This window comes from Sminthopsis crassicaudata, chromosome 4 (genome assembly GCF_048593235.1).
Source record: "Sminthopsis crassicaudata isolate SCR6 chromosome 4, ASM4859323v1, whole genome shotgun sequence".
Taxonomy (NCBI): domain Eukaryota; kingdom Metazoa; phylum Chordata; class Mammalia; order Dasyuromorphia; family Dasyuridae; genus Sminthopsis; species Sminthopsis crassicaudata.
This window is the reverse complement of record NC_133620.1, coordinates 476,386,034-476,412,405: the sequence shown is the minus strand read 5'-3', so window position 1 is coordinate 476,412,405 and position 26,372 is coordinate 476,386,034. Positions and strand designations below refer to the sequence as shown.

General features: G+C 56.7%; 1 protein-coding gene across 11 annotated transcripts in view; it reads left to right on the top strand.

The window, feature by feature from the left end:
- PCNT (pericentrin) overlaps positions 1 to 26,372 on the top strand; it is a 94,460-nt gene that overhangs the window by 52,432 nt on the left and 15,656 nt on the right. For 8 of the 11 annotated variants that reach the window (XM_074264483.1, XM_074264482.1, XM_074264477.1 and 5 more), the window contains 17 exons: positions 377 to 499; positions 600 to 620; positions 2,024 to 2,230; positions 5,029 to 5,202; positions 6,565 to 6,717; positions 12,623 to 12,715; positions 14,190 to 15,155; positions 17,740 to 18,642; positions 19,536 to 19,638; positions 19,877 to 20,043; positions 21,140 to 21,337; positions 21,557 to 21,727; positions 21,823 to 22,018; positions 22,118 to 22,340; positions 23,324 to 23,474; positions 23,579 to 24,265; positions 25,657 to 25,913. In XM_074264483.1, coding sequence (XP_074120584.1) covers positions 377 to 499; positions 600 to 620; positions 2,024 to 2,230; positions 5,029 to 5,202; positions 6,565 to 6,717; positions 12,623 to 12,715; positions 14,190 to 15,155; positions 17,740 to 18,642; positions 19,536 to 19,638; positions 19,877 to 20,043; positions 21,140 to 21,337; positions 21,557 to 21,727; positions 21,823 to 22,018; positions 22,118 to 22,340; positions 23,324 to 23,474; positions 23,579 to 24,265; positions 25,657 to 25,913 — 4,793 coding nt within the window. The remainder of the gene's footprint in view (positions 1 to 376; positions 500 to 599; positions 621 to 2,023; positions 2,231 to 5,028; positions 5,203 to 6,564; positions 6,718 to 12,622; positions 12,716 to 14,189; positions 15,156 to 17,739; positions 18,643 to 19,535; positions 19,639 to 19,876; positions 20,044 to 21,139; positions 21,338 to 21,556; positions 21,728 to 21,822; positions 22,019 to 22,117; positions 22,341 to 23,323; positions 23,475 to 23,578; positions 24,266 to 25,656; positions 25,914 to 26,372) is intronic. The other 3 variants (XM_074264481.1, XM_074264478.1, XM_074264486.1) reach the window with 3 other exon arrangements.

The following is a 26,372-nucleotide window of genomic DNA, read 5'->3' as shown; positions in this document are numbered from 1 at the left end:
TATCTTGGGGTGACATTTGTCCTGTCTGAACTCTTCATCCCCCTGCTCCATTCCTAAAACAGAAAAGAATGGGTAACCATAACAAGGGGAAACTTCTGAGTTGCCTTTTTTCTTTAGAAGAAATCTTGCAAGTAATGTCATTTGTAACCATCTGAATTGGCCCGAGTTCTTACAGAGCCAGCGCTCTCTCAGGATTCACACTTTCTAGTCCTCCGTGTCCACACGGTACCGTACAACGAGAGGCTAAATGGGCATTTTAAAGAAATGAGGTAGCCCTTTCACCCCTTCTTGGGCCCATTTTCTCCGTGTAGACACAGGGTTGGTAAAATCAGCCTTTTGAGCACAAGGGACTGACACTCACTCTATCTGGTGACAGGAACAGGCAATCGAAAGAGAGCATGAGCGGGATGAGTTTCAGCAAGAAATCAGGAAGCTGGAGCAGCAGCTGGAGCAGCAGCCAGCCAAGAGCCAGCCTTGGGGAGAGCCTCGCAACAGCCAGGTGAGCCGCGGCGCCAGGGAGGGCACGCGGGCCTCACAGCCGGGGCGGGCACCCTCAGTGACCTCTCTCTTTTTTCTTTCCACAAACCTGAACGTGGCAGAGCTTTGAGTTGACTCCTGAGGTATGGACATGTAGCATGTCTTAGTTCCCCATCCTTTTGCTCAGGCAGATACTTGTTTGGCCTGTTAACTCGCACTCCTTAACCTGCTTGCTTTCTGGTTGGGTTTTCTGCTTTTGTTTAGGCTTGATGTGTGCAGGTTTACTTTCTTTCTCCCTGGTTTGTGGCAGTCACCCTCTTTAGCTAATATCCTCATGCTCGTCGCTTTTCTCTCTGGCAGAATCCATCCGGCTCCTGTGTGGGCAGTGCCAGGCCCACCCCTCCAACTGCTCCCCTCGGGCAGGAGTCTGAGCCCCGTGTGGGCAGTGCCAGGCCCACCACTCCTTCGGGCAGGAGGGAGCAGCGCCACCCTTCTCTCTTTGTTGTGGCAGCAGAGATGTGATAATCAAAAGCTGGTGATTTCCTCCCAGTGGGAACTGGAGGAAGTCGAGTAATAGGAAAAGTTCCATCGGGGTGTAGTGGGAAGGCTTTAGTTCCCCGATGGAAGCTTAAGCAAGCTTTCTCTCTGCGGTTTTGTCCCTGAACTCCACATTTGTGTGTGCCCCTGGCGTTGGCCTTGTAGGGAATGAGACAGGTATCAGTTGACTCTATCTTCTCTGTCACAAATGTCTCTCCTCCTTCCTTTCTCTCCCCTCCCCCCCAAACTCTAAAGATTGCCTATTGGGGCCTGGCTTAATTGAAGCATATAGAGAAAGAAACTTACTCAGAAACTTAATGGAGCAAAACTGCCACTGGCTTGGCTTGGGGAAAGTTTCCTATTGGAAGGAGGGCCAGTCCGGTCTTTCCCTTCCCGCTGTCATACTCAGTCCCTACTCTCCGTCTTCTTGTCCGAGGAGCCTTCCTTGTCCTTTCTTGTAGCACTGAGCCCCTCCGGGGAAGCCTCTGAGCCCAAAATAAGAGGTGAAGGGTTTGAAAGGCAGCTAGGGCTCTTTCAGACCCTCAGCCATGGATCCCAGGCGAAGATAAGGGAAGACACTCACACAGCTTTTGGGAGAGGGAAAGAAAAGCCTTAGGGCTCAGGTGGTTCCGAGGTTTTAGCACGTTCCTGATCAATACAGTCTTCTGGCAGTTGGGGTTTTCCATCCTTGGAGAGAAGAGGATTGGGCTTGGCTGAGCTTTCCTTCTAATTAGAGTGGAAAAGAACCCTGAATGTAGAGTGAGAATATCTGCACTCCAGCCCTGCCTCTGGGACTGTCACCTCCCAGCCTGTTTCCTTGCGAGACATGAAAAGACTGATGCGTTCAAGCATCAATATCTCCAAAGGAAATTCTGGGCTCGTCTTCTTAGGATAAGTCCATCTACGTGTAAAGGAGGAGCTTTTCTTACGTCCGCAACAGCTGCTTGTTTAGGAACATTAAAATGGACATTTTTACAACTTTAAAAATTTCTCTCTTCTCGGTTTTCAGATTGAATCTTTACAAAGACAATTAAGAGAAAAAATAGATGAATTGAATGAATTGGTCATAAAGAAGGAGCTAACCGAAAGAGAGCTCTCAGCCCAAAAAGGTGAAATCAGAAACCTGGAGGACGCGAATGACGTAATCCGAAGAAAAGTTAAGTGGCTTGAAGACGAATTGGAGAAACAGAAGAAAATCGGAAAAGAATTGAAACAGGTAAGTTTGTCTTTTTTTATTGGGATCGGTAGGATTGAGGCATCTTTGATCAAAGATGAGCATTGAAGGGGGTCAGTGAGTGGATCTCATAGAATGCCTGGGCTTGCCTCGTGTAGGAGGGGCCCTGCTCAGTGAGCACCGGCCCTTAGAGCTCCTTCCTCTCCAGCTGGTAGAACGTCCAGAGGACGTTAGTGTCTTTTCACCTGGAAGAAGAAAGTGCCCTCGGCATCTACCAAAAGCCTATTTCCATAGTGCTCTGGGGTTGGCAGATGGCCTTTTCTTAGACCGATAGCCAGGTGTTGACCTCCAATTTCAAGCATAGAAAAACTTCAAGAAATCTAGGATTTTTCTTTTTAGAGATTTTGAAGATTTAAAGAACTAAAGCCGGAGGCATATTGCCTTTTCGAGCTGATGACAGTGTCAGGACATTTTTCCAGTCTCCTGTTAAAAACATTAAGAATGAAATTCCTTTTCGTCTTCCTGTTGGAGGGTTCCGGCCCATGGAGTGCATGTTGATGACACGCTGGAGCTCGCTTGAGACTCCAGCAGCATCCTCTGTTGTCATCTGGGGCCTTGTTCCTACTTCTAGGAATCAGTGCTAACAATTTAATTGGTCCTGGTTTCCTAATTAAATGTGATCCTCTTAGACATGCGTCTGATTGGAGTCTTATAAATTCCACTTGTGCACTCGACAGATGAACTTATAGGCAGTGATTGGGTAGAGTGTGATGTGTGTGTGTGTGTGTGTGTATGTGCACATACACATGATGATTTTATCCTCACACATATGTAGGTTTGTATAAATGGTTTTCTAGAATTCGTTTCTAGAATGGCCTACGGAGCAGTCCCTAGACGTCTCAGAGCCTCCGTTTTCTCCTCTGTACATTGTGGATGCCCAAACTCACACTGTTGGGAGACTGAAATAAGAAAACCTATACACGTAAACTAAAATGCAATTTTTTTTTTTGAGGCTGGGGTTAAGTGACTTGCCCAGGGTCACACAGCCAGGAAGTGTTAAGTGTCTGAGATCAGATTTGAACTCGGGTCCTTCTGAATTCAAGGCTGGTGCTCTATCCACTGCGCCACCTAGCTGCCCCAAAATGCAATTTTTTAAAAAACTAATTTTTATATTGATAGCTTTTGATTAGGTCTCCCCTCAATAATCCGAGTTGCTTTCTGTTGCCTCCAAGATCAAAAACAAATTCTGTTTGATGCCCAAAGGCCTGTCCAGTCTTATCACACCCTCCTCAGTTTATTGTCTTTGACTCGGTGACCTTAGCCTCTTGGCTCTTCACTGTAAAGGGCTGGAACTCTGAGTAGATGCACTGGAATCAGACAGCCGAGCACTTAAGGCTAATTACCGATTGGACACATGCTCGGAAAATGGCCCTTCCCACGATTCTGTGCTGGCTTGATCTTTTGGCGTATACAGAGAATTGTGGGAAGAATTAGGGGGTGGAGTAAGACAAGCCAGAGTCACTCTGGAGGTAGATGAGGAGGAGGAAGGTCGTGGAGATCCTGTGTCCATTCCCTTCACTTCTATCCCTAAAGACCAAGCACTTTTGTTTATCCTGACTGCGGCTGATTCTAAGGCATCCAGGCTGCTAACACGGTCTTCACACTTCCTCACACAAGATTCCCCATCTCTCAGCTCCAAGCATTTTCTCTGGCCATACTTCGTGCCTACTGACCCCTGCTGACCTCTGCTGACCCCTGCTGACCTCCTTGGCTTCCTGCAAGTCCCACTTTCTACAAATAGTCTTTCCCAACTCCTTTTAAGTCCAGAGTCTTTCCTCTGGGTTTATTTCCTATTTATCCTGTATAAAGCTTGTTTTGTATATATTTATTTGGATGTTGAATCCCCTCATCCCCACTGGATCATGACCTTTTTGAGGCCTGGGACTGGTTTTTTGGTCTCTTTTTGTATCCTCATTATTTAACACAGTTCAATGCCAGCATCCAAGAGCTTTCCGCAGAGAATGCCGACATAGTAGGCACTCAGTCAGTGTTAATGAGTTGTGTATTGCTCAGGTTTCCTGCTTTCTCTCTCTTCCTTCTTGGAAAGCCATGCCATGTAACAGGTAATATTTTTAAAGCGGGGGGGGGGGAAGGAAAAATAGAAATAATCAGTAAAACCAATTAACGTGCCGTTTTACAAAAATCTGAAAATGCAAAAAATTGCTCTACATTGTTCATGGTTTTTGACCATTTATCCATTGGGGAGTTGTTTTTGGTTGTGTGTGTGTGTGTGTGTGCCTGTACATACACATGTTAAATATTTTGCATGTCAAACTCTTATCTGAGAAATTGCTAAGAACATTTTTTGCTGTCATACTCCTTCCCTTCTTGTCCTAGATTCACTGAGTTTGTTTGTGCCAAAGTTTCAATTCCACGTACTCCCATTGAGCTCTTTATCATTTATTATCACCCCCAGTCCATCCTTTGTTTGGTTAAAAACTTGTCCCCTTTCCTATCACCTCTTCTGCCTCTGTGTCCATTTTGAACAATTCCAAATATCCTTTCCTGTTTTCCCAGCAATTCTTAACAGAATTCTTCCCAACATAATTTCTGTTTGGGGGGGGGGGGGGTTGACCTCCATCATTGCTGATACTCCCTTGCCTACCCTGTTCAAATGATGGACCGGGACATTTTTTCTCCAGCCCCCGCTGGATGTGATGTCAGTGGAAAGGGAGTGTGACCGGTTGATCCTCACTGCGTTTTTTCACTGGGGTCCAGATGAAGCACTCAGCTGTCTTGGGCAATTTTCGTGACCCCCGACCTGCTTCCTTCTTTGTCAGGACAGAGAGGCCTTGCAGGAGCAGCAGATGAACAACCTGCTCCAGATTTCCACGTTACAGTCAAAATTAGATGAAGCAAAACATTTGACACCCGCCCAAGGAAGCCCAAATGGGGAGGATCTTAAGGAGCAGCTGGAGGCGGAACAGGCAGCTCTGCTGTTGAAAGAAAAGGAGGTAAGGCCAGGCTGGTGGCCCCCAGCATCCCTCACCCCACTTGCTCTCCTGAGGCTTCCTGCTTTCCCAGCCTCATTGATGATTGGGTGTTCCTGATGAAGCCATTCTGCAGAGCAGTTTGGAACTGTGTCCCAGGGGCTATCAAATTACACATATCCTTTAACCTAACAGTACCACGACTAGGCATGTATCCAAAAGATTTTTTTTTTCTTTTTTTCCTGAGGCTGGGGTTCAGTGACTTGCCCAGGGTCACACAGCTAGGAAGTGTGAAGTGTCTGAGACCAGATTTGAACTTGGGTCCTCCTGAATTCAAGGCTGGTGTTCTATCCACTGTGCCACCTAGCTGCCCCCAAAAGATTAAAAAAAAACCAAAACAACAAAGAAAAGAACCCACGTGCACAAAAACATTTGTAGCAGCGCTCTTCTCAGGACCAAGAATTGGAAATTGAGGGGATGCCCACGAAGGGCCTAAGTTGGGGGGTGTGGGGTAATGTTATATGTTATTCTATGGGAAACGAAGCGTAGGATGCTCTCAGAAAAACCTGGAAAGTCCTCCACGAGCAAAGTAAAATGATCCGTGTGCAAGTAATGGCAGTGTTGGCGGGTGATCAGCTGGGAGTGGCTTTGCTATTCCCAGCAGTCCAGTGATTCAAGACTGCGCCGAAGGACTTGACGATGCAAAATGCAGTCCCTCTCCAGAGAACTGATTGTGTCTGAATAAAGATGGAGGCATAATTTTTTTTTACTGTATATTCTTGGAGGGGGTGGGTCTGTGTTTTCTTTCCCAACATGATGTTTATGGAAATATATTGCATAATTTCACATGTGCTTTCTCAAAGCGGGGGCTGGGAACTGGAGAAGGAGGAAGGGAAAGACTCTAAAACTTCAAAGTTTTAAAAATTGTTTTCATGTAACTAACTGGGAAAAATAAAATCAAATGGAAAAACTTTTCAGAAAAAAAAAATGATTGGGCGTAACTCTGGGAAAGTCCTCATAACGACTCCCAGGATATTCTTAGGGAGTCCAATTGCAGAATTGTTCTCACTTAGGTGTGGCAGAGCTTTCGTGATGTGGAACACACGAAAATACCGACACTATTTGGGACAAGGGTTGGGCTGTGCGGTGGGGATGGGTAGAGGGGGCCTGAGAGGGGAAGGAGGGCTTTGGGGCCAGGATGGGAGACTGGCGGGGGCAGCATTCTGGTCCCAGTGACTTTCTTTAGTTGACATCTTTGTCTGTAGGTCATTTGATGGTGTTTTTGTGTTCCTCCAATAAACCATTAACAGAATAAGGAGCCTCCTCTTAGGGACTCCATCAAGTACAGTTTTATGACAAGTGCTCTGTGCTTTGCTTCTGTTCTAGGTTCTGAGCTTGGAGGAGGAACTAGAACAACTTAAGAACAATTTGACAAGTAAAAATAATGAAATCCTTCAGCTAAACTTGGAATTGGCTCTGCAGAGCAGCCAGTTCAATGCCAACATCCAAGAGCTTTCTGCAGAGAATGCCGACTTAAAGGTAACCTAAGAAAGGCCCTTCGTACCAGACCTCAGCTTGCCCGGGCTTTGCCCTGTGTCCTGGTTGGCCGGGGCCCTCCAGGAGTGGGTGGTGGGCATGACATGGCCCTGGGGCAGACTGCCTTTGACATCTCTGGGGGAGTCTGTGATCAGGTCTCTTCCTAGACATTGCTGGGCTCACTGGGGTGCTCTGAGTTCGGTGCTTTGTCAGCTTTGTACGGTGTGGATTTGATGCCTGAGAATGTGTTCCTAGACATCCGGGTGTGGGCAGACGTGCGAGAGTGACAGTGTGGGCATCTGCCAAGTTGGGCGTGTGGCAGGGAGAGAGCGATCACAGGCCCCGGGGGACAGACATTGCCTGGGGAGGGGGGGCAGTTGTCAGAAGCATCTTCAGGCATGGGTGCTCTCGGGCCTGCCATCCTGCCTTCGTGTGGTTGTCCTGAGGGGCACTGAGAGTCACAAGAAGTGAGAGGCTGCTTAGGGCAGAATTCACTTTTTGGATTATGTTTGTAGCCTGCTGCCTCTGGAGCATTTGGAGCCTCTCAGAGGTTCAGAGTTCAGGAACCTGAGCAGCTGTCTAATTAGACTCCACCTAGAGCAAGAATCTTCCCCCAAGCCTCTGGGGCAGAGGGTGCTGCTTCCTGTCTTGGAGAGAGATGGTTTAAACAAATACTGATGGCTTTTTATCTTTCAGAATACATGCAAAGATCGTTTTCATCCTTTACTTGCAAAACCTTGTGTTCCAATTTCTCCCCCACCCCCCCATTTCCCCACCTCGCCCCCCAGACAGCAAATTATCCCCATGAGTTACACATGTGCAATTCTTTGAAACGCATTTCCACATGTATCTTGCTGTCCAAGGAGAATCAGATCAAAAAGGGGGGGAAAGGAGGGAAAAAACAAGCAATGAAACAACAAAAAAGGTGACAATATTTATGTTGGGATCCACACTCAGTCCCCACAGTCCTCTCTGGTGCAGATGGCTCTCTCCATCCCAAGTCTATTGGAACGGGCCATGGGCCACATCCATCAGAGTGTCTCATCACAGAATCTAGCGGTGTACAATGACGTCCTGGTCCTGCTCACTTCCCTCAGCATCCGTTCCTGTCAGTCTCTCCAGGCCTCTCTGAAATCATCTTGCTATTTGTTTCTTTCAGAACAATAATATTCCATAACATGCATGTACCACAACTCGGCCGTGCCCCAGCGGATGGGCAGCCACTCAGTTTCCAGTTCTTTGCCACTATACAAAGGGCTGCCACAAACATTTATGCCCATGTGGGTCCTTTTCTGTTTTTTATGGTCTCTTGGGGACACAGGCTGGGATTACACAGTTTGAGCGCCCTTTGGGCCTCGTTTGTACCATCTGGCCCTCTTGTCCAGTCTACTCCCCTTGGGATGGACCTTGGAATAGTTGGCGAAATCCGCCCTGACGCAGGAGCCTCTTCTCGTGGCCGTCTTCATCCCTTCCTGCCGAGGCTCTGCCGGCTTCTGCTTTTGCTCCAAGGAGAGCTCACTCATAGTCTCTCTGAGAAGGAGCATGCAGGGCAGAAGCAATGCCATGGTTCGCTTTTCGAATGCCCATCCTCCATCTGTCCTGCATTTGTGTCTTTGTAGCTTCTGCCTTTTATTCTTGGGTGGCTCCTGTTTCATCTTTCACGTGATCATCCTGCAGATCCTCGAAGACAGTTCTCGGTTCTTTCCCAAGTCTTTCCAACTTACTCTTATAAGCCTCTCCTATTCTTCCAGCCAGTCCCCAGATGGCATGAACTGGAGGTCTTTCCCATGACCTTTCTTGGGACACTCCAGCGCCTTTGCTAAAAGGTGGCTCCTAGAACTGAACCTGGTTCCAGGTGGAGTCTGTCCCCTCCCTAGTTCTTAACCATTCTTCACTCTTGATGTCTCCCAGGAAGCATTAGTGGCCACGGCCGCATTCACAACTCTTTCTAAAAGCTCTTTTGTGTTTACACGCAAAAGCGGCTTTTAGCATTTGTATTTTGTCCCGAATTGCCTGCCTCCCTTCGTCCCCACATGTCCCTCTCCCGGACGATTTGATGTAGGTGACACACACGCAGTCATGCTTTGAAAGAGTAACCAGAGCTCCTCCCCAAATAAGAAAACAAAATAAAAGCCGTAGGCTTCGTCAGTTTGCATTCAGACGGTCGGTCCTTTCTCAGAAATACGTGATAGCATTTTCCTCCTGAATACTTTGGAACTGTCTTGAACCTTTCTCATTCACTCTTCCCATCGTCCATGCCAGGCCCGGGGAGATTCTTACGGATTCTCGTGGCTGACTCCCCTCTTTATGGAGGGAGGGGGGCTTCTGGAAGAGTCGTGGTGAGGGCCCTTGGGGGTGCCTGAAGGTAGACCAGACTTGGGAGAGAGAAGGTGGAATAAAACCGGACTTGGAGCTGTCAGAATAGGGAGCTCTGGGGGAGGGGCAGGTGTGTTTGTGTGACGGAGGATGGGCAAGGCCTCTGGAATGTTCAGCACTTGAGCTGCCCCCAGGCCTCCCTGGAGAGGAAAGCAAGAAGGGGGAGCCTGATTCTCAGGGGAGAGGGAAGAGCTGTGGGCCAGAACTTAGGGACTCCCGGGAGAGGGAAAGACGGGGAGAGCCAGGACCCAGCCAAGGACAGCGACCACAGTGTTGACAAAGCCTGATAAGTACGTGAGCACGTGGGAGCCTCAGGTGATGAGACGTAGAGGAGTGACTCGCAAGCCAGGAGATGTGTCTGGAATGGGTTTGGAACTTGGGTCGTTCTGACTGTGCAAGGATGGCACTCTGCCCTCAGCACCACCCAGAAATCCCCAGGAGCCTGACGAGTAGCGGTCAGTTTCGTACCGGGAGAGAGCCCGGGGAAGGCCCATGGGGACGGGGGACGCTAGTGCTAAAGGCTGAGAACTGAGAGGTCATCAGATGATGTCGTGACTGATACGGCGGCTGTTCTTGGAGGGGGTCCTGTTGGACAGGGAGGCTGCAAAGCAAGTGTTACGCTATGGGCTTGAGATGGAGGCCCTGAGCCAAGATGGGGGAAAGCTGGGGGTGCTGACGGGAGCACATTGAGCATCTCCAGGGAAGAGCTGGGATGGACTGAGGAGAGAGAAACCAGCAGCCGTTGCCGCTCTGGCCATTGTACTGGCTCCACATCTGCCGAACTGTGCTCTGATTTAGCGCTCAGTGTCTTCATCTTGGCCCCCAAGCCAACATGGCCGACTGGGCCAGGCGCTTTCCTGAGAGATGTGCCCCAGGCTGCCAGTGATCATTCCACAAACACTGAGTAAGGACCAGCTCTCTGTCTGGCACTAACCCCAGCCAGAGGCCAGAGACAACACAAAAATGGCCTCTGCCCTTGGGGAGCTGGTGGACGTCATTCCCATAGTGAACCCTTATTTTTGCAGCCGACTGGCTGCCCCATTGTCTTGAAAATCAGGATGCTGGTGGTCCTGCTGGTGTCCCGTCCTGCCGGTGCTCTCACCCCCTGCTGCCTTCCAGAGATTTCACCTAGTGGTAGTTCACAGTCCAGCCTTCACTGGGCCCTCGCTGCTGCCTCATTCACTCCTTGGCCCCTCCCCCCGGCCTTCCTTACCCTTCCTCCTACCCTGCCCCTTCCTCCCTTTTCAATCTCCTTAAGAGTCCTCTTGGATCCAGTGCTCTCAGCCTCCTGGCTGCTCCGGCGACAAGACCCTCTTATCTCTCTACTCTGGCCATTGTCTTTGGGCGTCCCCCTTTCTCGGAATGCTCTCCCTCTGCTAAATCCCTCTGACGTTGCCTTCCGTCTGTTGATGACTTCCTGTTTATCCTGTGGAGAGCTTGCTCGGGCCTATTCTTCCCCTTTCCAGCAGGAGCTCCAGGGCAGGCACCATCTTTTGCCTTTTTTTGTCTTCCTTGCCCTTAGCCCAGCCCCTGACACACAGTAGGCCCTCAATTGGCTGACTGGCATGCTTGTTCCACGATGCCCTGTGGAGCTCATTTGGGTCAGGAGCTGGTTCCGTTATCTTCCTCTGCGTTGCCACTCCCTGTTAGCTCCTTTTGTTCTCCCGCTTGGGTGAGGAAACGGTGCCTGGTCCTTGGCGGTTTCCGCCGTCCGTCCGCCAGTTCTCTGGCGCCGGTCTAGCTTGTCCCTTCTCCCTACCCCTTCATTTACAGAAGAGGCCCTGAAGGCCGCCTTCTGGACTCACACCTTCCTGCAGATTCTTTTGAATGAATCTGATAAAGGTGAGATCATTCACAAATGATCATTAACTCAAATCTTCTGGATTCAGCTCTTAGCCTCCAGACAGCGAGAAACCGAGTATTTTGAGTGCCTTGCACTGGAGGAAGTGACATTTTGGAAATGATACACTTATGCTTCTATTGTTATCTTTGCCATAATCAGAATCTAGGTCGGTGTTTAAGATTAACAACACGAATTGGATCCACTCATTTCTGCTGTGAGCATTTCCTTGTACTTGAGACTTGAGTCAACCTTGTTTTTCAGCCTTGAGCTGATTCATTCTACTTCCAGTCGACTTGGGATGGAGGGGGCCATCAGCACCCAGAGAGGGAGGGAACTGTGGGAACCGGAGGGAGATCACAACCGAGTATTTTACCTTTTTGGTGATTGTTTGCTTGCTTTTTTTTTTTTCATTTTTTTTTCCTTTTTGATCTTTTTTTTTTTTTTCTTGTGTAATATGATAAATGCGGAAATATGTATAGAAGAATAGCACATGTTTAACCTATATTGGATTACTTTCAGTCTAGGGAAGGGGGAAGGAGGGGGTGAGGGGAAAGGACGGAGAAAAATTTGGAACACAAGGTTTTGCAAGGGCTGAAGACTATTTTTTTAAAAAGCTATTTATTGAAAAAAAAAAAAAAAGAAATTTAAGAGCATGAATTAGAATTAGTTTCCTGAGATATTTTGTGTTTAAAGAAGTAAGTACATGTGCTATGTGTTGTAGAGAGGGACTGGGTGCGGGAGTTAGTAATTAGTAGTTAGAACAGGCGGCAGTATGCTTCTAAAACAACTTTCCAAAGCAGAAATAGTCCCTGATTTTCTTTCTAAGCCCCTTTGCGTGAGTATCACGTCGTGGGTCACGTCACTTCTTTGCTGCTATTTTCATGTATTCTCAAGGATACAGAAAGGACCGAAACTTGGGGGCTTCAGAAATCCGGACCGTTTTCACTGGAAAACAAGCTGTTGTCCTGTTTGAGTGTCTTTGTAGAAGGGTATTGTACAGTCGTCTTTGTGATCCTAAGGAAGCATCAATCTGTTGGGTGAAATGATCTATTTCAGTGACAGATCTGAATTCATTTCATCAAGGTGAACAATTTATTTATTAAAGCGCATAATAATTGTCTTTAAAATAGCACGTTGGCCTGAGACACACGACCAGTCAACATTTCTTCAGTACTTACTGGGCACTGGCTTCTAGGCATTGTGCTAAGCTCTGGGGATACAAATTCAGTCCCTGCCCTCAAGGATACCCCAAAGCAAGCTGGGAACTAGAGTGTGTAGGAAGTGAGGCGATGGGCGGCTGTTCAGAGTGGCAAAGGGCACCAGGAGGGCTCAGCACCAGGTCTCAGTCTTGTTTTAAGTCAGAACTTCTTGAGAGAAACTCTTCCCGGGCCTTGACTGAGGAAGGGTCCCAGGCAGATCTGTGGAGAGCCGATTGAGTGTGCCCCAAGGACTGTGCGGCCTTCCCGGCATCCGTGAAGGGACGGTCCTCATGCAGCCCGGCCAGACGGTACAGGAGGCCCGCCTCCCGTGCCACGAGTCACCGTTTTGTTGGCCTGGTTGGCTGCTAAAGTCCCTTGGGACTATTCGCCGGGCGCTGCCAGGACCCCCTGGAGAGCCCGTCATGTCTCGAACCTCCCCACAAGTTTGCCATTTGAGATGCCCCAACAGCTCTGTCTTTGATTTCCACAGGCTTTTCTACAAAACAGAGAACAGGAGGTTGTCTCTTTGAATGAGCAGATTAAGGGAAAGCAGCACGAGGTAGAGCATACGGTGGAGCTCAAGGTGATGCCCTTTTTTTGTCCCGCTCCTTTCCAGTCTGCAGTCTCCTCCCTGAGAGCGGCTGCCTCTGCCGCCCCGGCAGGGCTCCGGGGATTGGGGGCCCCAGGCAGCGAGGCTCCAGAGCTGGGGCACCCTGGTCCTCTGGCCTGTGGAATCCTCCGAGAAGCCCCTTGGGTCGGGCTGTGCTCAGTGCTGGCCCTGCCTCCTCCAAGGCCGTGCGGATCTGTTGTGGGTTCTGGGGCGGCGGATGGGAAGAGGGAGGATCCCTTCCAGGCCCCCCCCCCCCAGGAGACTTGCATCCTTCCTGCTGCAATTCCACATTGTAATCACTCCCTTCGAGGCCCTTTATCACTTGTGGTGCGCTTGGGCAGTATGGCCTACCTGCTCTGGCCACACCAACTGGGATCATTTCCTCACAAAGGTTCTCTTAAGAGGACTTGATGGCGTGTGGTCAGACCACCCGAAACCCCTTCCAGCCCAGAGCCCCTCTCTTGGTCCCTGGGCGCATTTCTGCTTCTCACTTCTCAGTGAGGGCGAGATTCAGAATGCCTCTGAGCGCCTCCTTTTTGTCACTCTTCCGACTCTGCAGAACCAGAAATGACCCATCAACATTTCCATTGGCCCCCTTTCTGTGAGGTTGGAGGAGGCGTGTATGTGTTTTCCCCCTTGCTCTCTCACTGCCCTGTCATCCTTCTGCTGCCCCCATCTTCTCCTTGCTCCTGGTCTTGCCTCATCACCACAGGCAGCGTGCCCCTGGAGGACCCCGATCCTCCCTCCCTCCTCCTTAGTCTCTCTTGGCTTTTCTCTCAGCCTCCACCTCCTCCTTAGTCTCTCTTGGCTTTTCTCTCAGCCTCCACCTCCTCCTTAGTCTCTCTTGGCTTTTCTCTCAGCCTCCACCTCCTCCTTAGTCTCTCTTGGCTTTTCTCTCAGCCTCCACCTCCTCCTTAGTCTCTCTTGGCTTTTCTCTCAGCCTCCACCTCCTCCTTAGTCTCTCTTGGCTTTTCTCTCAGCCTCCACCTCCTCCTTAGTCTCTCTTGGCTTTTCTCACAGCCTCCACCTCCTCCTTAGTCTCTCTTGGCTTTTCTCTCAGCCTCCACCTCCTCCTTAGTCTCTCTTGGCTTTTCTCACAGCCTCCACCTCCTCCTTAGTCTCTCTTGGCTTTTCTCACAGCCTCCACCTCCTCCTTAGTCTCTCTTGGCTTTTCTCACAGCCTCCACCTCTTTCTTGCTCTCTCTTGGCTTTTCTCACAGCTTCTTTTTCCTCAGACTGTCGTGGAACTGAACACTCTTGGACTGTCTCTAATTGGGTTATAGCCACTCCACCCCCTCCTCAGAAGGACACGGGTCTCTTTCCTCAGACTTCCGGGAAGATGGCATCCGGTTGTGTTTTTGAGTTGCTTAAAAGCCCATGATCCCAGAGGAAGGAGTTCTGCCCCTTCCTGTGCGTAACTGGCCTGTGCCATTTGCTTCCTACTCAGGTGATGGACGATAGGAGCTCTGAAATAGAGGAGCTAAAAGTTGTCATTGAAAACTTGCGTGAGAACCAAGAACGATTACGAAAGGAGAAGCTGGAGGAGGCCGAGCAGCTGCATGAAGTCATTGAGAAGCTGCAGCAGGAGCTCTCCCTCCTGGGGCCCGTGGTTCACGAAGTCAGCGACAGCCAGGGCGACTCGGACAGCTCCCAGCCCGAGAATCTGCAGCGAGAGCTCCGGAAGGGCCTCTTCTCCTTTCGGGCCGCCGCGCCCGACGAGGGAGCGAGGGAGCCGGACCCTCACGTGGAGCAGCTACGGGACGCCCTGCGGGAGAAGGAGAGCCAGTGCCGGCTGCGGGTGGAAGCCCTCGAGCGGGACCTGCAGAGCGTCCGCGCGGCTTCCACCGAGCGGCTGGACCTGCTGAGCCACCAGCTGTCTCTGAAGGAGGCGGAGGCCAAGAGGGCGGCCTCGCAGGCCCGGCACTGGCAGGCCGCCTTCCTCGAGAAGGAAGCCGAGGCCGACGCTCTGGCCCAGGAGAGGGGCGCCTTCTTGGCCGAGCTGCGCGTCCTGGCGTCGGCCTGCTCGCGCCTGGAGAGGGACCTGGAGGGCAGGAGGGTGTGGGGCTCCGGGGAGCCTCCCGAGCTGCAGATGCTTCGGACTCAGTGTGTCGGCCTGGACCTGAAGCTGCAGGCCCTCACCCGGAAGCTGGTCACCTACCAGGTGGCGCTCGATCAGCACCAGGCCTGCGGGCCCCAATGTCAAGTACAGATCCAGAACGACCTGAAGGGAGCGGACACTCTGGGCCCACCCGGAGCGCGGGCTCCTGGGTGGCCCCTGTCTGGAGCTCACGCTCGGGAGGCGCATCGGAGCGATCGAGTCGCTCAAGGAGCCGGCGCAGAGGAAGCGCGGGGTCAGGCTGCCAGGCCGGGGCAGCTGGCCGCTGCTACCCAGGGGCAGTGTGGTGATGGCTGGGTATGCAGGGTTTGAGAGGAGAGTGTACCCAGAAAGGGGGAGTGAGGGGCTTTGAGATCTCTTCCCAGAGAGCCTTTTCTTCCTTTCCACAGTTCTCGGCGGCGGGGCGGGGCCTGCCCTCAGGGCAGCCTGCCAGTCCTAGCCACTCTTTCTTCCTGCCATTGCTGCTTCTCTCTTGCTTTCCCGCCTTCTCTTTCTCTGTGCACCGGGAAAAGGCCGGTGCTTCCAGGGTGGGGGCGCCTCAGAGGATCAGGGATGTAGCTTCAGGCCAGGCTTCCTTTGGGTCAGGTGGGCTGGGGGCAGGGCCCTGCTTTAGGGCAGGGCCTGGGAGTCCTGCCAGAGCCTGTGGTTTTTGGAGGGGGTGCTCCCCTGCGTCACCCCTCCCCACATAACAGGGGGGGCGGGGGCCTTCCGCTTTAGCTCAGCACAAGGCGCTGCGTGTCCAGCGGGATCTGCCGCGCGCTGGGAAGCAGCGTTTGCCTTTGCTCATTTTCTTAGCCAGAAGCTTTTGCTTTTTTCTTTCAATTTTTAAAAGTATTTTCTCTAAAAAGGAAACGTGTTTAAAATCCCTAATTTTTTCTGAGAAGCAGCTTTTCAGGAGTGTAAAAGGCGGCTGGGCCAGAGCCGTTCAGGCATCAGCTCCACGGCAGGGCCGATGTCCGTGCTGTGCAGTGATTGGCTGGGCAGAGAGTTCTGGGACAATTCAGGTGCAATGTGAACCTGGGACATGCATGGGAGCTTCTCCCACAAGCCTTTCTTTCGCAAAGTCCCCCCTTCCCCGTAGGAACTGGGGGCTGAGAACCCTTGGCCATAAGGCGGGCTCGCACTGCTGGGAGCCGGATTGCCGATTCCCGTGATTTGGGCTCCTGTTAGTCTGCACGCAGCGGGGGCTGCTCAGTCTGCGCCCCCCCGGCTGTGACCAGGAGCGGCCGGCTGCATTTTGGGTGGGGGAGGAGCGGAGCAGCCAAGGGAGCAAAACCCCGGGAAAGGCCGTGTGGGCCCCTCAGCCAGAGGTCGTGGCCAAAGCCCGGGCCTTGTGGCCTGTCTGGCTCACCTCGAGGGCCGTGGCCTGGCCGGCTCCTCTTGTGAGGAGAGCCTCGAGGCGGGCCGAGTCCCCCTCCCCACGGTGTCCGTTTTCCCCTTTATTTTAGAGTCTAGTTGAGGAGGCGGCCTTCGCCCCCAAAGGCCCGGCGATCCGCAAGGAGGCAGGGATCCTGAGGAGGGAAAGGGTGATCTCGGTGCTGACGGTCTGTCAGAAACAGCTGGAGTCTGAGCTCCTCTTTATGAAAAATAAGATGTCGTTGAATAAAGAGCCCCGCAGCCAGCCTTTAGGAGGACGGAAGGTACCTCAGGCAGGGCCCAAGGGCGCTCCCTTCTGCAGCCGGCCCCCGGGTGGGGGCAGGGCAGAGCCAGCACTGCTTCGATGCCTGGTGTGGGCAGCCCTGAGGATTTCACAAATGCCTCATTCAGGCATCACAGCAGCCCTGCGAGGTAGGGGCCATTGTGACTCCCAGCATTTGGCAGTTGAGGGAACCGAGGCAGGAAAGGCCGGGGCCCAGGGCCACAGGCTGTGAGTGTCTGAGGCCAGATTTGAATTCTGGGCTTCCTGACTCCAGACTCGGAGCTCTCGCCCCCAGAACCTGATCGGTCCTCTGCGGTCCCGTGTGCGTTCCGTCCAGGTGAATGTGGGGTCACTCTTAGAAGTAGGGTTCCCTGACCCGGCAGATGAATGAGGGCAGGATGGGGGGGCCTGAGTAGTGAGAGGACAGAGCCGGCGAGTTCCGGGGTACGGGCTGACAGTCTGGGTGAGTCGGCCTAGGGCACAGGCCGCAGGTGGGAGCTCGGCGCCGGGGCGGGAGGGGCTGGACCTGGGGACCCCGACCACTCGTGAAAGCCCCTCCCCGCCCCAGTTAAAGAGCAGAACAGCAAAGATGAGCACCAGGCTGGGGGACACACACAGGACACACCTTCCGATCGTGAGGCAGTCACGTCAGGGAAGTCCTAGGAATGGTCACCACGGGGGGCGGGGGGCAGAACTGGGGAGAACGAGGGAAACAACTCCTGGCAGCAAAAAGAGGCCAAAGGAACTGCTCGTTTCAGGGAAAATGAGAAATTCAGCCAAGGAAGCACCGAGCAAGAAACCTTTATTAGAGGGGAAATGGGTCAGAAGAGAACATTTCCTCCTGCGGGCGGCCCCCTGCCCAGCCTTCTTCCCTTGCTCCGTCTGCGCCTGTCCTTTCCCTCCTCCTTGCTCTGTCCTCGTGGGGAAGGCCGCGCGGCCACGTTTCTTGGCCTGTGTGGCCCCTCCGAAGCCCTTCCCGCCTCTGGGAGCCGCCTCTGAGCTCCCAGCTTTCCTGGCAGCCAGATCCAGGGTGGGCCCGCGGCAGGGCCGAGCCCCCACCTGGCGGCCTCTTGGGGCCGAGGAAGCTTTCTCCCTTCGCTCTCTCCTTCCTGGCCAAGAGGGCTGGGACTGGGGCTCCGGTCCCGGGAGGGTTGGAAGCAGAAGGGCCCTCGCCAGTGTCCGCGGCAGCCGAGCCCTCCCGGGTCCCGCTGCTTAGTAACCCCCGCCTTTGTCCAACCGCAGATTCAGCAGCAGCCGATGGAGGGGGATCAGCTGCACAGAGGAGACCTGATGACCCAAGTGAGGCACATTCTGGAGAAGCTCCATCACCTGATCAAGTCCATATCCTCCGCAGACAGAGACGCCGACGGCGGGAAGCAGCCGCACTCGCCGGGGCAGTTGGAGCGCGCTGCGCGGGCCAGTCCCAGCCAGAGACCTCACGGGCGGGTCTCACGGACCTCTCGGGGCCAGTCGGCCACGGACTCGGGCTCGCCCGTCTCGCCAGGGCCAGAATGCAGCAGCGTCTGTCAGTTGTGGGACTCGGCCGACGACACGAACGGTTACGCTCCTCCGGGACGGGGCAGGCGCCAGTTCCAGTTTGACCAGAGCCCGGACTCTTTCCCCAGCAGCCGGAGTGGAGACCCAGACTACGCCGAGCCCCTGACTCCCGAGAGCTCCTACTTCGAAGAGCGAGTGGCTGCTTCGAACGTCCCGGCGCAGATGAAAAGCCGGGGCTCACCCCCTCCAGATGCAGGCAAGCGTTCCGGGGAGCCGAGCCAAGGGTCCGCCCAGGGCTCCCCTTCTTGGGCCGGCAGCTCCGAGAACGGGTCACAGGTCGACACGGATGCCCTGGAGACTGTGGAGCACTTCCGGGACACGATCCTGGACACGGACGCCTCCTCCCTGGGCTCCCCGGAGCTGGTCCGCAGAGACTCCACGCTGGAGAGCCTGCCCAGCCTCCACCTGACGCCCCTCTCGCACACCGCCGGCCTGCAGAGCCCCGAAGCGGCCTGGCGCTCCTTGGCTCTGCCGGACTCCTCAGGCTACTTGGGCTTGCCTGCTCTCCCGGGGCTGGCAGCCAGCCCTCCGGCCTGTAAGGACAAGTCGCAGCCCGATGCCGGCCAGGACCTCAAGAGGAGGATTTTGGTAAGGTGCCCGCTTTGTTCTGCCGTCTCTCTCCCTTTGGTTCTCCTTGGAGCCGTTTTTGTGGCCGGAGTACAGAGGGCTGGAGAAGTCCCTGCCCGCCCTGGGCTGGCTGGGCCAGCGCCCCTCGCCCCCGGGGCTGCTTCAGGACTGAGGCGCTGCGGGGAAGGTGATGGGCACTGGGGGAGGGGATGTCCTCCCCCGGGGCTTCCCGGAGGTCTGGTGCCCCTGGCCCGTCCTCAGGTAGTGTGACTTCAACATGTTCCCATGGAAATGGGTTGTCCCTCTCCTGGCCAGCTGTCCCAGACCTCCCCCATTATTAGTTCACCTCCTGGCCAAAGGTCATGAGAGCAGCTTTTGAAGCATAGCTCAGAGCCCAGGGGTCAGCACGGTGTGTGGGCAAGACTCACTTTCTGCAGGTCAACCCCCACTTCCTTGTCTTCTGGGGGGATTTTGGCCCTAAGGCATTGCTGTGTCTGATCCAGGCCGGTCACGCTCCAAGGGTCAGGAGCGAAGGAGGGAGGGAAGCCTGAGGGGCCGAGGTACTCGCCAAGAACGGGCCTTTGGTGCAGGTTGGGGAGAGCGGCAGAGGCTACGCCAGGCTCGTGGGGCGAAGGGTCCCGGCCCACCCCGGCTCCCTTGTCTCGGTGGCGCGGGGGGGTCCCCGGGGAGCCGGGATCCCGAGCCCGCCGCTGCTTGAACGGCACTCTCGGGACCCTCGGCCGCTGTTGCGCTACTCGCTGCCCGTAGGGACGATTTCTCTTTTCCAAAGTCAGGGCCCCTGGTTTTCTGATGGAGACTTAGGACTTCATCTCCCCGGCCAGGAAGCACTCACAAGCGCGGGGGGTTACCGGTGCAGCCCAGGGACAGATGGGAAACGCTTCTCTTTTGGACAGGAAAAAGATGTTGAGAACGTCATCCTAACACCAAAGGATTTGCAAGAAGGTCGACAGTCCAAAACGCCCGGCTCAGGAGGGGACGGCCTTGGCCATGACATCAGTGAGTTGGGGGGGGGGGGGGGACAGGCGCGGTCCTCACTGGCGTTCAAAAGTGTCTCCTTCCCCTCTATTGGAGTTGTGTGATTGGCAACACCCCCCGGGCCCCCCAGCAGAGCCCTTCTCATTGGCCCAGGGGCCCCTCCTCGGCTCCTGCTCCCAAGGAGTCGGCCCGCACGGCCCGGGCTTGCTTGAGAAACCGCCCGGGGTCGCTCTGAACCCCCATTTGTGTTCCCGTTTAGGTCGGATCTCTGACTTTCCAGACAAACTAAAGCAGGATTCGTACCGCTCGGGACCTCCGCCCTCTCGCCCTGTGGCTCATCTTCACCGAGCTCAGAAATCTGGCATGGTTCAAAGGCCTTTCAAACCAATGAAGGATAAATTAGAAATGCAGTCCAAGCAGATGAAGGTAATCCCCCACAGGGTTCGGGAACGTGGCCGGACGCCGGGGCCGGGCTTGGAGTTAGAGCCGGAGCCTCGTGTTGGGCGCCGTCCGTGTCTAGCATCTTTCCACAGCGGCCAAGTTTCGGCCCCCACAAAACATCTGGGGAAGCGGCTAGAATGGGGGGAGTCCCCTGGGAGCCAGAAGGAAAGAGAGGAACCCCCCCCTTCAGCGGTGAGGGGACAGGGTGTCCCTCTCCCTCCTTGGTGGCGAGCAGTGCAGGGCCAGCTGCCGAGCGGATGAACCTTAGAGTCGCCGAGAGGAGCAGGAGTGGAGAGTGAAGTCGGGTCGTGCTGCGGCCACGCGCAACTGGGCCGGGCTGGTTTGGGGGGACGAGTGGGGGACTAGGGACACACCCAGGTTCAGGGGTCCTGGCTCCGGCCGGCACGTTGTCAGCGCCCCAACTTCGCTTGGCCTGTGAAATGTCCCGACCCCAAATGCCGTGCGTGGTGGCAGACGGGGGCAGGGCAGTGCAGGCTGCTTCCGGGCTGGGGTCAGTGCCGAACTCCCCAGCTCAGCCATCAGGTTCCCCGTGCAGCCGGGGGAGGGGACGCCTTTCGGCCAGGCAGAGGGCCTCCGGAGCACAGAAGCCGTGGCAGCCTCTTGTTCGATCCTTGTGACGGCGCCAGGAGGTGCCACTGGGTCTGCGGGGTACAGGGAGGCAGGGAAGCGGGCGGCTTGCCCAGGCAGTGGGGGGGCCGCCTTCAGACTCCAGGCCGGCGCTCGGTCGCCTGCGCCCGCAGCCGCTTCAGACGGACCCGGGCTGCATTTGAGGTCGTGCCGGGAGTCACCGAAGCTTCCACAAGGACCCCCTGAAGGGGCAGAGCCTGGCGGGGGAGACTACAGGGAGGGGGTCGGAGCGGGAGAGATCGCACGTCGAGCAAGCGGGGAAGGGCGAGCGTGGCGAAGGCTGCAGTCACTCTGACCTGCCGCTTCTGAGTGGCTCCTCAGCCGGGACGGGGGAAGGCGAGCACCCCAGCAGGCGGGACCAGCGCCCTCCCCCGCCCGCTCCAGGCAGCCGCTCCCTGGGTCTGAGGCGTCCCCTCCCCCGTTCAACCCCCAGGCGCTCCTGAAGATGGTCTGTGATGAGAGCCAGCAGATCCTGGTCTTGTCCGAAGCCGAAGCCTCTGTCCCGGATCAGGGCAGCGACCGGCTGCGCACCCCCCCGGATTTCTTCCAGAAGGAGAGGCAGGGCCTGCTGGAGGCCGTGCAGGCCCTCAAAGAGCACCTCACCCTCGTGTCGTCCAGAGCAGGGGACAAGGTCGGCGGGGGGCGGGTGCCCGGGTCGGGGTCTGTGTGCCCTTTCACAAAGGAGCCGGGCTCTGTCCAAGGTCCTCAAGGTGGAGTCATGGGGTCGGAAGGCTCAGGGGTGACTCCCAGCGGGTCAGGCAGGGGCGGGCTGGCCACCAGCCCCGGGAGGGCCGGCCACCGAGGGCAGCCGTCTTTTTGACCGCACTCCTGGGTCTTTCTCGTCTCGAAGGAACCTTCGGATCCAGTCTTCGACTGGGGAGAATTTCTGCAGGCGGTCCAAATAGTCCTGGAAAAGGAGCGCAACGTGCTCAAGATAGAGCTGCAGTCGAAGCTCTGCAATCTGGAGGCTGGAGACGAGCGGTCCCTGCTGGAGAAGCTGGAGGATGTCGTCAAGGAGCAGGTAGTGGCGGGGAGTGGCGGGCGGCCCCTCCCTCCCTCTCTCGCGGCCCGCCCGGCGGGGTCCCGGCGCTCACTGCGCTTCGGCTCCTCCCCCAGGGGGAGCTGCAGAAGAGAACGTTGGAGAACCTGCACCTGAGTGACCGGAGCAGCCTGCTGTCGGAGATCCAGGCCCTGCGGGCCCAGCTGCGCATGACCCACCTGCAGAACCAGGAGAAGCTGCAGCAGCTCTATGAGGCCCTCACCAACGTCGAGGACCACGGCAGCAAGCAGGAGTACCAGTTCCGGAGGCAAAGTAACGGGGGTGGGGCGCGGGCAGGGAGGCGGGCAGGGCGGGCCACGGCCGCCACGCTCGCTGGGTAACCCGGCCCTCCTGCCCCGCTCCTCCCCCTAGTCGAGTTACTGGAGTATAAAGTGGAGCAAGAGAAAGGGCTGGTGGGTGATCTGCAGAAGGCTCTGACCGCCGAGCAAGAGAAGGGCATAGAAGCTCAGAAGCTGTTGCTGGCGGCGCAGAGCGCGGCCCAGGGACTCGCGGCGCAGCTGGAGGAGTGCAGGCGGGACAAGGAGGCCATTTCCCAATCCCTGAGAGACGCCCACAAGGACGGCGCCCACCTGAGGTACGGGCGTGGGACGCAGGGGAGGGCTTGCCCTCGGCTCACATGAAATCCGTGGGACTCGGCAGCTGGGAAGGGAGCGAGGGCTGGCACCGGAGCGAAGAAGCCGGGTCGGGGGAGGAGCCTGTCGTGGGCGCGGCTCACGTGCTGAGGCATGAGGAGGGATGAGCAGGAGGGGCCTCGGCAGACTCTGGGGTCTGTGCCCTAAACAGGAGCATCTAGAAAGGAGAAAACAAAGAGCGTAGGAGGGAGACTGGGGCTGGGAAGCTGACGCCACCACCCAGAGATGCAGACGGCCATTAGGAAAGCCCGGGCAGGAGTCCCCCAGAGGCCTCAGGCTCGTCAGCCTCTCCTTCCTCTGGGCCTTCATTCCTCGCCTCCAGAGGGAGGAACTTGGCCTGGGTAGCTCCTGAGCCCCCTCGTAGCTGGAAGTCATAGCGGGGACTGGGTGCTGGGCAGGGGAGGGGCCGGAGAGGGAGCAGCCGGGAATGACGTGGACTTTAGAGCCGCTTCCCAAGGCCAATGAACGCTGGGGCTGCTGGGAGGAGAGGCTGGCGCGGCCCAGCGGGGCGCCCGGTGCTCTGTCCCGCACACCGCCCTTTAGGCAGAACCACGTGCCCGGTCTAGTGGGAGGTGAGGCTGGAGGCAGGGCAGGAACCAGGGATGGTCTAGAGGGGGCCCGTTGGCGACCTTCGAGAGTCGGTCTGAGACCGAGGGCGGGCTGGCCCAGGCTGGGCGGGCTGCTGGGGGGCTCCCAGTCACAGCTTCCACAGCATCTTCCCGGGACGGGCCTTTGAGGGTCAGAGAATTAGGAGAAATCGGGAGGAGTGGGAGAGCAGAAGGGAGCCAGGGCGCCCCCTTGCAATCAAGGCCCCAGGAGGGGTTCTGGAGCAGAGGGATGGCCTGGGGCCGGAGGGCTTGGGGCTCCTGCTCTGCAAGAGTGACAGCTGGTCGGGCCCTGTTGCGGGCCCCCTCTCTCCGTGCAGATCCGCGCTGGACTGCAGAGAGAAAGAGCTGGCGTCCGCCCTGGAGGGGCTGCAGGTCGAGAAGCAGAAGGCGGCCGAGCTGCAGGCGCTGCTGGAAGAGGAGCGGCGGCAGAGCGTGCAGAGGGACGAGCTGAGGTCCAAGGCCATCGAGGTGGGTCCCCTCGGGGACGGGCCCGGGGTGGGGGGCGTGGGGACAGCCGGGGCACGCGCCTGTGGCCCGTGGGCCCGGCTACAGGCGCCCTTCTCTCCACGCAGGAGCTGCAGGCGTCTCTGGAGCAGCAGCGCAGCCAGAACGGGCAGCTGGTGGTGAGCCTCCAGCACGAGCAGGCCGAGAAGGACAACCTGAAGAAGGAGCTCCAGATCGAGTACTCCCGCTGCGAGGCGCTCCTCTGCCAGGAGCGCGGCCAGGTGGGCGAGCTCCAGCGCAGCCTGGAGGCGGAGCGGGCCCGCTCGGCCGAGCTCGGCGAGGCCCTGAACCACGAGCGCCTGGTCACGGAGCAGCTGAGCAAGCGCGCCGGCGAGGTGAGCTCCCAGAAGGAGGCCCAGCTGCAGCACGCCTTCGTGCGCAAGCTGAAGGAGGAGAAGGCGCGCGGCGCCGAGCTGCAGGCCCTGCTGGACGAGGCCCGCCGCCAGGGCCTGGCCGCCCAGAAGCAGTTCGAGCTGGAGGTACAGATGCACTGTGAGGAGATGAAGAAGGAGAAAGAGGTGAGTGGGCGGCTGCAGGCCTCGGCCGACGCCCTCCAGAAGCAGAAGCAGGAGCTGCTCTGCTACGTGGACGAGGAGAGGGCCAAGCAGGGCAGGCTGCAGGCCGAGCTAGAGCAGCTGCAGAGCCGGCTGAAGGACGAGGCCGGCAAGGAGGCCAGGAGGGACAAGGAGAGGAGGCACGAGGTGCAAGCAGAGGAGGAGAAGGGCAAGAGAGGCAAGAAGGAGAAGGAGAGGCTGGTGAGACGCCCGGCGGCCCGGGCCGACCTCCTCTCGGGGGGCGCACCGCCTGTGCTCACGACCCTGCGCTGTCGTGTGGGCCCGATAGAGACGAGGCGCTCGGTGGGGCTCAGGGGCCGAGGCTCCAGAGGCAGCCACAGGGGCCGGGGAGAGGCCAGCTCCGCAGCGGGCCTTTAGGCTGGAGGCCCTGGGCGGTCAGAGTTGGGGGCTTGAGAGAAATCCTCCTGGTGCTTGGTGGAGGATGGATTGGAGGGGGGCACAGAACGAGGCGGGGGAGCATTGAGGAGAGCCGAGGGAGAAGCGAAGATGGTGGGCGGTGGCTCTGCAGAGGAGAGGCGGTGGGGACGATGGCCGGGAAGTGGGGTGGTCTGCTCAACGCAGAGGGGCCCACGGGTGGGCACGGCCAGGGGAGGACACGGACAAGCTCTGAGGAGGACCAGGCCTGGGCTTGGATAAAAGTGCCCGTGGGAGCTGGTGTGGGGGTGACATCTTAGAGACCCAAGGAGAACTCCCTTTGGTCATCGCCTTGGAAACCTCTGGGCAGGAAGCCCAGGAATTATGGGCTGTGGTCCTGGGGCCGTGGGAGGCGGCTGAGATGGGAGGGGTGGGAACGGGGAGACACCGGAGGGGGAGGTGAGGACCCGAGGAGCGCCACAGAGCCGGCCGAGAAGGTGGACCGAGGGCCTGGGGCTGCCTGGCGGCTCAGGATCAGCCGGGATCTTGAGAAAAGGATGTCGGTTCTTCAGTTCTCTGTCAAGTCCAGTGGCTCAGGGCCTGAGGGCCAGCAGCGAGCCAGAGGAAGGGGCCCTATTTACCCGGCTGGCATAGTTCTTATGTGGGCCCTTCCTATAAGGATCAGAAAAATGGGACGCTGCTGCCCCTCAGCTGGGGTCAAAGGACCTCAGTAAATAAGGTCACTCGCACTTGTCCCGGCCCCAGAAACGAGCCTTTGCTCCTGGGCAGTTTTCCCATTTCTGGGCGAGTTTTCCGCCGCGCAGGCTAGAAGGCAAGGGCTAACGCCCGTCCCCTCCCAGGGGTTCTTGGAGCAGTGGCCGGCTGATAATGGCTCGAGGCAGCTCCCAGGGAGCCCCCGGCCAGGCCATCTTCCCTCGCTCAGGAAGCTGAGTCTCCTGGGGCCGGGCAAGCCCTTCACCCTCAGCATTTCAGCCTCTTGTGTGTCTCCCCATTCTGCATTTCCCCTTGCCGGGGCCCTGGCCCTTGCCCAGGCTGCCCCCCGGGTTGGGACGCCCCCCCCTCCGTCACTGAAGGTCCCCAGCGCAGGTGGGGAGCCGTTTGCTGGGGGTCTGCGAGGGGCCGGGCGGGGTGGGCAGAGTCGGGATGCTCGGCGAGCGCGTGGGTGACACGCGCCGTCTGTGGTCTTGTGCTTCAAGGGCTGGCAGCGCGAGTTAGAGCTGCAGCGTCAGAGAGATGAGCACAAAATCCAGCAGCTCCAGCAGACCATCACTGAGCTCGAGAAGGACAAGGGCTTCGTGGTCAGCCGGACCTGGCCGGAGGGCGGGATGGCGGCGGCGCTGCCTCCCGACGCGGAGAAGCTGCAGGAGCACCAGGAGCCGCTTGAGAACGTCCGGCAGCAGCTGCTGTACGCCCTGGGAATTCTGACCAGCTTCATGAACCAAGCCGTTAACAGGTGGGCCCGGGAATGCAGCGGCCATTTGTGACGGAGAGAAGACGCCCCTCGGGAGGCAGAAAAGGGGGCGGGGGTTGGGGACTTCCCCGTGCATTGCAGTATCCATCCATATAGTATTTTGGTGTCACATGACTGCAGTCCCAATGACACTGAGCACTGGAGCTGGTAGAGCGGGCCCTCTGCTCCCCTGACCTTCGGATTACTCCCTCCAGGGGCCCAGAGTGCTGGGTTACCCCGGTCCCTGAAGGTCTTACTGCTCTTGGGCAGCTCCTCCTGCTCGGGCGACCTAGGGGCTGCGCTCAGGACGGATGCTGCGGCCAGTGTCCTCGCTGGGCCGGATACTGCGGCCAATGTCCCCGCTGGGCCGGGGCAGGGAGCTGGGGTGTTAGCCCCTCTCCCTCCCCCCACCCCGCCTTGATTACTGTGCTCTAAAAGCCAGTGACCACCCGGTGCTCAGTG